The following is a 12866-nucleotide window of genomic DNA, read 5'->3' on the forward strand; positions in this document are numbered from 1 at the left end:
GCTTTAGAGAATATTTCATACATGTTTTGAGATTGCTGGTCTTCTAGGCAGGAAAATCTCTGATTTCAGGACTGGAGTGTATAGGAAGTTGTTGCCAAATCCAACTTGGGTCTGTGGTTTCCAAATTTTGAGATGTGAAAAGGACTCTGTGTTCAGTGATGGCAGGTCTTGTGTGTCTTATTCCCCTTAGTGACTAACATCAAGCAGACTTAAATAAGCAGTTCTTGAGTAAATGAACAAATAAATTAGCAGTGGATTTCTTAATGTCAGTGGCAAATTCATTTTGAAGAGTTTTTCTTCGCCTATTGTGGGTAAAAGCCTAACAAAAGATGCAGTTGACAATAATTCTTTTAAGATGCAGTCAAATTTTGCTTGAGCAAAACCAGCATATGAAAAAATCTGGGTTCACAAAACAAATATATTATCAATTAAAAGGTGATTATATGCTTTGCAATTACATGGAAATATGTACTAATTCAGAAGGTTCCTAAATGCTGGCTCATTACCTTTTCTCAGGTTCATGATGAAATAACAAAAATCAGCTCACTGTATTATTTTTCATAAGAGTAAATTAATTAAAAAACTATCCTTGGGGCACCTGGGTGGCTCAGTCTGTTAGGGGTCTGCCTTCAGCTTGGTAGTAATCCCAGGCTCCTTGCTCAGCAGGGAGCCGCCTTCTACCCCGCCTGCCATTCACCCTGCTTGTACTTGGTCTGTGTCTCTCTTGCTCCCTCTGTGTCAAATAAATAAATAAAATCTTTATTAAAAACAAAAACAAAACCAAAAACGTCCTTTATTCAAAAATTACCTTCTCTTGTTTCCATGGTTAAAATACTTTTTTTAGAAAAACAAGATAACAAGGCTAGTCTATGCTAATTATTCTTTTCTAATGCTCTTACTTGCCAAAATAAAGTTGCCAAGCATGTACTAGTTCCTCAGCTTTTTGAAAAATGTTTTATTGTTCTGAGAAATCCAAATGTTGGAGACTGACTTAGTTTTAAAATAAGATTCATTTATAAAGGATACAAGTACTTAAAAAAATACATACTGAATGAAGGAGAATAGATAGTATACCCTTGGCCTTAATTACCCATGATAATAATAGCCAATGGGTGTAGAGGTGCTCCTCCATGCAGAGCACTGCTCTTAGGGCTTTTAAAAATGTGTTAATCAGGGTGGCCTGTTAGCTCAGTTGGTTAGAGCGTGGTGCTAATAAAAATGTGTTAATCATCTAAATTTCACAGTAGTCCAAGAAAGAAGTATTATTTTTTTTTCCCCATTTTACAGATGAGGCCTCTTGCCCAAAAAGACACAAAATATAGCTAGTAAACTGATAGAGCTGGCTCTAGAAATGATGGTCTTTTATTATAAGGAAACTGGGCCAATAGAAAAACATTCAGTTGTTATTATACTCTAATGATTATGGAAATGAAGATCCAATCAGCATACAGATTCTAAACTCCTACCCAAGACTCCTACTATCTTATATTTATATCAGAGCCCTTCCCAATCCTACCTTATCAACCCAATTCTTGTTGACCTATTTTTAGCTTCAGTATTTACAGAGGTATTGCTTCAAGCAATATCCTTATTTCTTAGACTCAAATTTTAGTTAGCAAATATCAGAAAACAAAGCAAGAAAATAAGGAGTAGTCAACCAAATAGGGGACAAAAGCACAACATTCCTAAATTCGGTCATCATGATTAAGTTAACTTGGGCCAAATTCAACCTTCTCGCACACACACAAAAAGAACATTTGTTTACTTAAAGAGTATAAAACTCCAGCTTCCAAATGCAGTGAAAAAGCATTAACACCGTAGCTTTTATAAAGGTATTAAAAAGTATTACAATAAATAAAGTATTAAAACCTCAACTTCCATATGCAACTATCCATTCCAACAATAGGTTCTTAATTAAAGGATTACAGACTTCAGTGAGAACTCACATATTTTTTTGCAGTGTCAGAAGTCCAAATAAAATATCAATTCAGCGAAGAGTTATATTGGGAAGCAAAATTCATAACAGCTAAAAAGATAAAAGGCAAAACTGATGAATTCAACTAGACCTTTTGGCTACGATGACAAAAATAAAATAAAAAACCTCCAAAATTACATCAAACTGGAATCAAAGACAATAATTTTGGCTTTCAAAACCGATAACACTCTTGGTAATGGTAACCATGATTTGGCAGGTTAAAGACAGGTTTCTATCACCCTATCCTCTATTTTTCAGCACTTACCAAAATATTGCACTACATGAAGGGAGCTGTCATTTTACTTCAATGATAACGAAAAAGAGATTTTAACGCTATTAAGTCCTGGGTTCCCTTAGGAAAGATCAATGAATCAAGAGGTCTTGGGGCTTCTGCAGTTTAAGGAAATTTTGTGGATTAACATCTCCACCCCTCAGTCCTGAGAGGATTGTGCACATCCGATCCGACGACCTCGTATACATACAGTACGCTAATTTCTAACAACTGCAGGTAACTCCTGCACAAACTCTTTCTACTTGCCGGCTTCTGCTCAAGTAACCCTCCCTAGTTCACCTGCCCTAGAAAACTACAGAACCAGTTCTAGGACTTAGTTATCCACCTAGCTCCCCTAAGCTCCTCCCCGAGACTGCCCCCCTCCTGGCCCGGCCCCGGCCGCAGCCTAGGCCCAGGGCCCTGCCCCCCGGGCAAGCCCGGCCAGACCCTACCCAGGCCCAGCCCAGGAAGACCCAGCCCACTACTGAGACCCAGCTCCGGCTCTCTGAACTTCCCCCGCCCACCCCGTCCACGTGATCAGGGCCCCACCCCCCCTCCTCCGCGCTCCACCAATCAGCAACCACCTCCGCCCATAGCTTCGTCTCCTACGCTCCCCTTTCAAAAAGGCAGCTTTCTCCTCCCGCCTTCAGCCCCGCCCCTTTCCCATCTCCCCGCCCTGCTGGTCCCTCCCACTCCCTAACTTCTCATTTCCCTCCTCCCCTCCTGTTGACCCCTCCCGCTCCCAAGCTTCGCCCCGCCCCACCCGGGGCAGCGCGCTCGCCCTCCTCTCGCGAGATCTAAGCGTCCCCTCCCGCCGCGGCCGCTTGCCTCCCCCTCCCGTCCTCCCACCCCCCTCCCCCCAATCTCTCCACTCTCCGGCTCTCCTCCCTTCCTCCTCCCCCCTCCACCCTCTGGGCCGGATCTCGTCTCGCTGAGGCGGAGGAGGAGAAGGAGGAGGAGGACGTTCGGCCTGCGCAGTGAGATGTTTGTCCGTCGCCGCCGCCGCCGCCATCGCGGAGGAGCGCGATAAAGGGAGCCGAGCCGGGCGTGAGGGGGACCCCGCGGAGCCGCCGCGCCAGCGCAGCCCCCCAGTCGAGCCCGAGCCGCCAGAGCCCGAGCCGCTGCCGCCCCCGCCGCGGCCGCCCAGCGGCCGGCCAGCTCCCCAGCCCAGCCCGGGGGCCGCGCCGCCGCCGCCCCCAGCGTAGCCCCTCGCCTGCCCGCCCGCCTTAAATGTGACACCGGCGCCTCGGAGTGCGACCCGAAGCCGCCGCCGGGGAGGGGACGAGCACCATGTCGAATCTGAGCAAAGGCACGGGCAGCCGGAAGGACACCAAGATGCGGATCCGGGCCTTTCCGGTGAGTCTCTCCTCGGCGCCTGGGACCCCAGGGCCGGGGGCCCGGCGGAGAGCCGCACGCGAGGCCCGGGCTGAACTCCCCCAACAGGCCGCAGGCCCGGCTTCCCCTCCCCCACGCCGCCGGCCGCGGGGCGCGAGCCTTCCCGGCAACGGGGCGGCGCGGGGCCCCGGCGCGGCCGCCCTCCCGCGCCGGAGCCCGGCGCCGCGAACCCGCCCGGGAGCTGCTCCTCCGGCCAACCAGCGGGCGTCGGCTGCGGCCAGGGCCCCTTGGCCGGTCCCAGCACCTTCGCACATTCCTGGGGTATAGGCCCAACCCCTAGTATTCCTCTCCCTGCTCACTTCCCGGGACCACCAGACAGCAGGGACGAGGGCTGTGGAAGTCCTCCGTGTATGGGGCGTGTGTAACTTTTCACGTGTGGTCTCGCTGCAGTTTGAAAAATAACCTAGCCCCGAAGGTGGCCAGTCAGACCTTTAGGATGATGAAGGGGACTGTCCTCTATCTCTCTCTTCCCCTCCTCAGGAAGGGTTTTGCCACCAGTCTACCCCCGACGCAGTGACAGTGGTTCCCTGTAATGCTCAGTAGTAACGTACTAACATCAGCTGTAATTATAGCCTCTTTCATCCACAGGCTTCCAGAGCACTTTACAAACTCTCTTGTGCAGGAATTGCCCCGCCACTCGAAGGAGGGTCAAGGGGAAGCAAGAGAAAACACATTGGACAATTGTGTCTCCATTTCTTAGCCATGGAAGCCCAAAAGAACGAGTCGTCACTACCCCGAGTTGCTCTACTCTATATAGTTTTAGTGACAGCAAACGTGTTGTTTAGAAACTTTCTTTTTTAGCATTACGTTGAGTCATATGGTTGAAGTATTAAGCATGTAGAGTATAACTTTGGATGTCATACCTGATTAGATAGCCAATGGCAAGCAATTAAACTGTTGTAACAGAAACTGGACATACTTGCTCACATCGCTACAGTAACAGGTATACGTCAAGATAGACAAACTAGCAATCGAACTGAAGATTTTAGAACAGTAAAACTAGAGAAAGATCTTGAATGTTTTAGGATTATAAACATAACCTTGTGAAGGGGGAGAATGGGGTTTGAATTCACTTTTTTAAGCACGCTTTTTCAGAAGTGTAATTTGTACTGAGGCAAGACTTACTAATACCAAAGGGACCTAATGAAGTCGATTAGCGTGTTTTCCCTTGTAATAAAATGAGCTGGGTTTATGAATTTTTGGGTAATGTTAGCTTTGCTGCTAAGTAAGTTGTGAACATTTTGAGCAGAATTTAGAATTGTTATGAATTTTAAGTAGTTTTATACAAGTTTTCTAGGGAAAATTTGCCATTTTTGAAGTCTGAGTTCTTCTAGTTCAGATTTATTGCGAAAATGTGGAATAGCTCACATATAACATTAACTCAGTTTTGTTAATGTTGTGATTAACCAGTTGTACCTTTAAATATGATCAGCTTTGTCGTCTCTTTAGGTTTACCTGTTCCCCTGGTCTTCATTTCCTCATTTCAATAAATACAGAGTACTGTGTGCCAGGCACCGTTCTAGGAGCTTGAAATAAGTACTGCTTGAAGTTCAAGATCCCTTCTTTTTGGATGTTGTATATTGTTGGAAGAGACAAGAGAGAATTGCATTATGCCTTTAGTTAAAAGAGTATAATGTATGATAGCATGCAATGCTGAAACTGATTTTTTAAAAAGTAGTGTTTATGGTTGTGAGCTAATTTGGACCTTTTCTGTTCATAACTTGTTGCCATCTAAAATTTTCTAAAATCTTTTAATGAAGTTTATAAATGATTTGTGTTTGATACTCAGTTTAATGTCAGCTAATTTTTAAAAGCATAATTTTTCATTTTGTGAGTTAATCTTCATAAGTAGTTTCCACTGAAAAGAACCTTTATACTTTTTAATATAAAAATTTTTAAGTCCTGGTTCCTTGAGCCCTCATTAAGAATAGATACATGCCTCAGTTGTATGATATTTCATGACTTACCCTTTGGTGAATGTTTGAGTATCTTATAGACATTTCAGAATTTCTTTTTTCTTCCAGGTTAGCAGTCTTCTAGTAGTAAATGTGTAGTATTCTGTAAAGAAGAAATAGTATTTATGTGTGTACATATGTACATTATTTACAGCTATAGTATTTGCATTAATCTTTGGACATATTGTAGGTACTGTAGTTTAAGACAATTGTAGTTTAACCAAAGGTCTCAGGTGCTCATTTCAGATTCTGTTTTATGAAATTGAGGTGTAAAAAGTGTAAAAATATGTTTTGAGGTTGTTTTCATTGCAGAATAGAGTGGTAAGTGAACTTAGAGGTTATTTTATATATGTGTAAGCCTATTCCAGATACAGTCCCATCAGTAAAATCAGGCTCTTTTTAGTGTCTTGAATGCATATTCTAAGTGTGCCTTCATCATTGTTCACAAGACTAAAAGTTCATAACACAGTTTTATGCACAATTTTAAGTAGAACTTTTCATAAGGTTTTAAGAGAAATTACTTATTTTTAAGATGGAGAACAATAGGGACTCTCTGGATTTAAAAATTGTTGATGGAGTTAGAGTTTATTTCAGTTTATAAGTTTTCCTGCCCGGCACAAAATACATGTCATTTCACATCTTTTTTTTTTTTTTTTCCTGGTACCCAAAATTAACAGCAAGGGCCACAAAACTTTTTTAAGGAAGGAGGCTGTAGTTGTGAAACTCCTGGAAGCTATATGGATTTGGATCAGAGTGCTGCCCCAAGAAGTTCCTGCTCTTCTTGCCTTGCTGTTGCTGAATGTCTCACTCCAGAGTTTTGTTCCACTATGTAGGATTAGTTGCTGTCAGGTGAACCTTTTGTCCTTACCTTTGAAAAGCCATTCCTCGTCACTTGTACTTTCACATGGGTTTTGTCCATATGGGCTTGAAAAATTTGATTGGATTGGAAAGGCTATGTTTGAAAATATTCTTCTCTCTCCTAATAGTCCTTTCTTACCTTAGTCTTCAGAGTTAGCAGTCACATTGTGAAAGGGATTGTCTTTAGAGTGTGGTCTGAAAGTTGTTTCAGCGATTAAAAAAGCATGCTAAATCACGGTGAAGAATCTTTGAGATGTCCACTTCATAATCCTAGATGAGCTTCACAGAGCTCCACCTGTGTAGCATAGACAGTGAGTGATGTGGAGGTTATTGTTAGATGGAAACCGCGGAGTGAATGACATTAGAAAGAGATGAGTTTTAAGATCATATGCGATGTACTTAATGCAAGAGTTTTAAGTTTCAGTGAAGATTATCTGATGTTTGTTACCAGTTTTCTTAAATTTTTATAAAAGTTACTGGACAATTTGCAGTTTCAAATAATGCAAGTTTGAAATTAGATCTCATTTATTCATTGTAAATGCAGCAATTGCATTTACAATTGGGAACAGTTAATGTTTTTGTTTTTCCTAGCTGTTGTAAAATTTGCTAGCTTTGGGGGAACAGCTTTGATCTTCATAATAGATTTCTCTTCCTTAGAGAAAGTAATTGTTGTCTAGGACTACCTGAAATATGTACAGGAAAGCTGAATAATAGTCTTGCAAATCACACAGGGTGGGGAATTAAGAATTTTTCATTCTCTAACAGAGAAATTATGGAGTAAGGTATAACAGATTCATTAAAGTGTTGCCTGTACTTAGATTGATTCTTTCTGTTTGACAGTTTCAGGACAGCGAGCTATGTTGTAACTGTTAGTACCTCTCTGGCTTTAGAAGTTAAAAAACAAAAGCTTAAAGTAGTTATTTATAAGGTGTTTATATTCTGCATTATCTTCCTAGATGGCAGTTCAGAGGAGCCTGGAAAATTAAAGTACCAGTATTGAATTTGAAATTATTTTAGAGTGTAGAATATAATGTAGAATTTGGCCTTTTAAATAAGGTCAGTTCATTGAGACAAGGTAGAGAAAGCTTCATTTGTTTGTACATCATTCATTAAATGTAGCTAATAACAGCATTTCTCTAGTTCATCAAGGTTATATAGTTAAGACTAAAAAAAGTATGTCCTCCCTTTGTTTTCTAAATTGCTTCCAATTATCAGATAATTTTTTATCTCATTTTCAGTGAAGATTATCTGATGTTTGTTAGCAGTTTTCTTAAATTTTTATAAAAGTTACTGGATAATTTGTAGTTTCAAATAATGCAAGTTTGAAAATAGATCTCATTTATTCATTGTAAATGCAGCAAAAAAGTAAAGATGTTACTAGTAAGCACAAATCTCTGAGGTATAATAGGAATTGCAATTAGTGTCTATCAGTGTATTGTGAATACTATTCAGTCATAATCTGTCAAAGCAATGAATTCATTTTAGTAGGTTTTCTAATTATAAAAATAATGCATATTCATGATAGAATACTTAAGTATCTAAATTTATAAATAAGGAAATAAAAATCACATCTAACCCTACTGGTTGGAAATAAGCAACATTTACATTTTGTTGTATTTTCTTTTAATCTTTCATACACTTCTGAGCTCCCAGTAAAATTGAGGTACAATACCAGTTTTTTTTTAAAAAAGCTTTTTAAAAAATGCAGTATTCTCACGTTAAATATATTAAGGATATGATCTGTAAAGACTAGTATTCTGTGGCACCTCAGTTTGCCTAACCATTTCCCAACTGCCAGGTATTTTGATCGATTCCGGTTAATTCATATTTCCTCTGTTATAGATAATGCAACTATGATTATTTAGGCACATAAATATTTGAACCTATCCATGATTATGGAGTTATTAAGCCAAGCAAAATTGGTACATATTGCCAGTTGACCTCCAGAAAAGTAGGAATAATAATAGCTAACCCTTAGTGAATGCTTATCATGGGCAGTGTTCTCTGTGCTTGGCATGTGTAAACTCATTTCATTTGCACAACTCCATAGAGTACTACTACTATCCTCTGTTTTACAAAGGAGGCCTTGAGAACCTAAGAAATTTGTTTCAGGTCACTGTGCTTGTAAATGGCAGAACTGGGATCCTAATCTGGCTCATAAGTGAATATTCTTCAGAATTAATTATACCTGTCAGGGTTTCTACTGTGTAGCAGTGTCTTAGCCAACATTTTATATCCTTAATTTCATAGGTGAAAAAATAGTACTCTAATGCTTTAGTTTGCATTTCTTTGACTACTCATTAAGAATAAAACTATGGATAGTCTTTTTTTTTTTTTTAAGATTTTATTTACTTACTTGACAGCGATCACAAGTAGGCAGAGAGACAGGCAGAGAGAGGGGGGAATCAGGGTCCCTGCCGAGCAGAGAGTCCAATGTGCGGCTTGATCTCAGGACCCCAGGACCCCAGGACCATGACCTGAGCTGAAGGCAGAGGCTTTATGAGCCACCTAGCCCCCAAACTATGTGTAGTCTTTAACGGAATTTTCCTTCAGAGTATTCAACATCAGTGTTAGGAGTATGACTAAAAAATAGAATGAGTATAATAGAGTATGGTGGGCTTTTGGCTGCCAGATTTTGAATGTCATTTACATCTTTTCCTAGCCACATCATCTTTAACAAGTTACTTAACCCCTTCTAGCTTCAGTTTCCTCCTCTGAAATGAAATTATCAGTGGGACCTTTATCACACAGTTGTTGAGAGATTTAAAAAAAAAGCATTAGTACCCTGTCTGGCATTCAGCTGTGGTTACTGTTTAGGCATGATTATGCCACAATTTAAATGTTAAAATTGTTATTTTTGCAAATAGTTGTATTATAATATTGTTTGCTTGCTTTAGTGATGCTGTGATTTTTTGGGTACTGTTTTTTATTCTGAAAAGCCTGCAGGGCCAATTTGAACCACACTAAAAAGTCAGTCTCAAAGGATAAAGGATTAGGTACCACTGGGGCACTTGAAAAGAATGCTATTGGCTCTTGGGGGTAGTTAAAAAAAGTTCAAGTAACGATTCTTACATAATCATTGAAGTAAATATGTCATTTCTTAGGTAACTTTATTGAAGGAATAAATGAATGTCTGCATACACATTCATTTGGTGTGTACATTCTACTGTGTACTTAAATGTTATCTAAAAATACATTTCGTTTTTCTTCGTTTCCTCCCTTTTTTTTTTTTCCATTCCTTCCTTTTATTTATGTTTTCACTCGTGAACTAGAGTGTGGTCCCTGCCCAAAACTTACACGAGACACCCTTTTGAACCACAAAATATTTAGCATCGTGTTAGACACAGTGTGGGTGGTTAGTGAATGATTAAATGAGAAACTGATCCTTTAAGCCAAACCATAGTAATTGATTAATTGGGTAAGTTGATGGAAGTAGTACTCTGAAATGTTTACTGCTGTTTTTGCCACTGTAAGTGAAGTCTTAAGATGTAGTCAATCATTAATGATTTGAAGTCAGTCTGGTCTTCTGAAACAATAATGACTTGAAAGTAAAGATAGTATGATGCATTTGCAGTACCATTGGCTTAATCTTCAGAAGACTAAACCCGCGGCCCAGTCTTGTCTGTTAACTAGCTGTACTCTTAGCGTTTTCTCCCTCCACCATGGTTCCTTCTTCCCAACCTGTTTAGCTGTCCACTGTAATCTACTTTCATTGCAGATTGACTCTCTGTATCTTCAGCCTGTTCTCAGAATTCCTTACTGCCTTTTCATCTGAAACCTGGCTTTGCCCTGAGAATACTGGCTTATCTTCTTAAATTGAGGTGTTTGTTTTCCTTGTAATCCTTGAATCATTGGGCCCACATACAATATATTACCACATTCATCATCCTTTTTTGTGGCTTGGGCCGTTGTGAACTACTCTTTGTACATTTCCTATGCTTGTCTCTAACTTCTTACACATGTTCCTTCAGTCATTGAAGACTTTAATACCTTCCTCACAGATATTCATTCCAGTTAAGATCTTAATTGTATCCACTGTGGCATAGAAATTGATTCGATTTAAAATAACGTTTATTATGTGTTCCTACTGGAGGTCAGGCACTATATACAATGATGATCAAATGGTCCTGGCCTCCTCTTATTACAGTGGTGTTCACTCTGTCTTAGAGCTTGTTATTCCATTGCTTTAGAAATCTTAAACTCCAATATTGCATTGTATCCTAACATCTTCATTTATTAGCTATAATAATGAGCAGATTGCTTAACCTCTTTCCTCCTTTGTAAGGAGAAAACAATAGCACCTACTTTGTAAAAATAGTTAATACATGTAAAGCTCTTAGAATAGTACCTGTTGCAAAGTAGACATTGTAAGTAAATGCCAGTTGTTATTATTTAATTATTCTGTTCTGCTTTCTGCTTGTTTCCTTCTCACATTAATGTGCTCTTGGTCCTCAAGAAGACCCCCTTTGTTCTCCAAATGATGATGCCAGTTACTAGTTGCCTCTTTTTCTTTCTCTAGAGCAAGTCCAGAAATGGCACAAAGTATCTTGGATCATTCCATCCGTCTTCACTGCTTATATTTTTTAGGCTGTTGTGCACTCTTGGGGAAAATTGGAAGATAGTGGTATCTAAGCTGGACTCTCCGGGCCCCTTGGCAGTTTTTTTGTGTGTGTCCCTGGTAAGCTCCCTCTCTCTTTTCCTGTGTGAGCTATTCCAGACTTTAATCACTGGTCTTAAGCTCTTTATTGAGAATTGTCTTATCTGTCTTCTTCCAGAAACTTAACTACTGCTTCACTGTCAAAAACTAATGTTATCTTGTGTAAGTTCTTCAGCTTTCTTTTTCAATTGTAGCCTTTAACCTGTATCTTTACTCATTCTCTCAGTGCCTTACCTCAGGTCCTAGAGAAGGAAAATGTTCTTTTTCTGTCTTCCCTGTCATGCTAACTACCATACTATTTTTCTTCCTATCCAAAAAGTCTTCAAAGAATAGTCTGTATCTCTTTTATTAGAATGTGTATGTTTTTTTTAGAGCCGGCATCAAGTCTTTTTGTATTGATCTTTGTCAGTGCAGCACAATAGTATCCAACAACGTTGAACCAATGAACTAATACACTCTTTATTTTCTCAACTTTAAGATGGGAGCTGGAGCAGTCTTTTTCACAGATTAGTTGTGAGGATTAAAAGAAATATCAGGAAGTGTTTTCTAATAAACAGTGGTATCACTGAGACATTTGAATGAATTTTCTAATCGTAAAGTCAGAATTTTCAACTAAAAAGTCAGAATTTTCAACTAAAAAATGTATTATGTTTTATGTAGGACAGTTACTTTCAAACTTGAAGAGCGTCTCCAGGCATAGGAGGAGTGGAATTAGGTGTAGCTTCAAAAATCTCCTTCTCTTGTTATTTAAAGCTGTTCAGAACCTGGCATTTGTATACAAGATTTCATTTTGGAAAAATTCTATTAACCACTGCTTTAAAATCCAGCCATTTTAAAGTTGAGAAGAGTCCTGCTTGCCCAAGTTGAGACAATAGTAAATTGAGAACTGATTCTTTAGTTGCTTTAACCCCTAATTCAGACCTTTTGCTACTAGAAATCATTCCTTTATTTTTTAAAGTCAGTCTGAAGTTGAAAATGTAGTTAAGTAAAACTTCGTGACTTTCATTCATTTAGTACTTGTGATCACTGAAAAAGGAATGGACCCAAATTTACTTTTTAAATGTGAAAGGTTACTGTTGAGCAAATGAATAAGGACTTCAAAGGAATATCTTTACCTACTTTAAGAAAATACAAGCTCCTTTAGAGATATTTTTCGATAAAAGCAAGGCTTCATTGCTAAGAGGAATTCTTTAACATAAGATTGCAAGTCATTCTTATTTGAAGCAACTCTTAACTGGGCAACCTTACGTATGTATTTGTCTGTCCTCTTGAAAGTAATCATGATAAATTCTTTTTTCTTTCCAGTTTATGGATAGTATGAGAAATTGCTTTATAACATTAGTAACAACAACTTGTTGAATGTCTACCTTATGTTAATGTGATTTAGGTGCTTTGAATTATAATTACCTCAGATCCTTACAACCTTTAGATGTTGTTATGATTTTAAATCTTAAGGCTCAGAGAGACCTTGTAAGGTATGTGTGATATTGCATATCCAACTAAGAAAGGGTAGAGCTGGGATTTAGGTCACAGGTGTATCTATTAAAAGATTCATATTGTTCCCCCTACACTACACTTCCTAGTTGTATTCTGTTAAGCATTTGCTAGATTCTGAAACATTTATTTAGTAGGAATATATTGGAAAATTAATTCTAAGAATGCCATTCACATTATTAGCCAGGGGCAGATCCTGGGGCCCTAAAGCTTATATAATGCAGTACTCTATAAAAAGAATTCAAAATTAGTTTTCAGCCA

General features: G+C 39.3%; 1 protein-coding gene across 1 annotated transcript in view; it reads left to right on the top strand.

Moving 5' to 3' along the window:
* The first annotated feature begins 3164 nt into the window (after positions 1 to 3164).
* CUL3 (cullin 3) overlaps positions 3165 to 12866 on the top strand; it is a 91606-nt gene continuing 81904 nt past the window's right edge. Inside the window, exon 1 of the mRNA XM_082690408.1 lies at positions 3165 to 3602. Within this exon, the coding sequence (XP_082546534.1) occupies positions 3537 to 3602 (66 nt within the window). The 5' untranslated portion in view covers positions 3165 to 3536. The remainder of the gene's footprint in view (positions 3603 to 12866) is intronic.

Source organism: Mustela nivalis (assembly GCF_964662115.1).
Source record: "Mustela nivalis genome assembly, chromosome: 11".
NCBI classification, from domain to species: Eukaryota; Metazoa; Chordata; class Mammalia; order Carnivora; family Mustelidae; genus Mustela; species Mustela nivalis.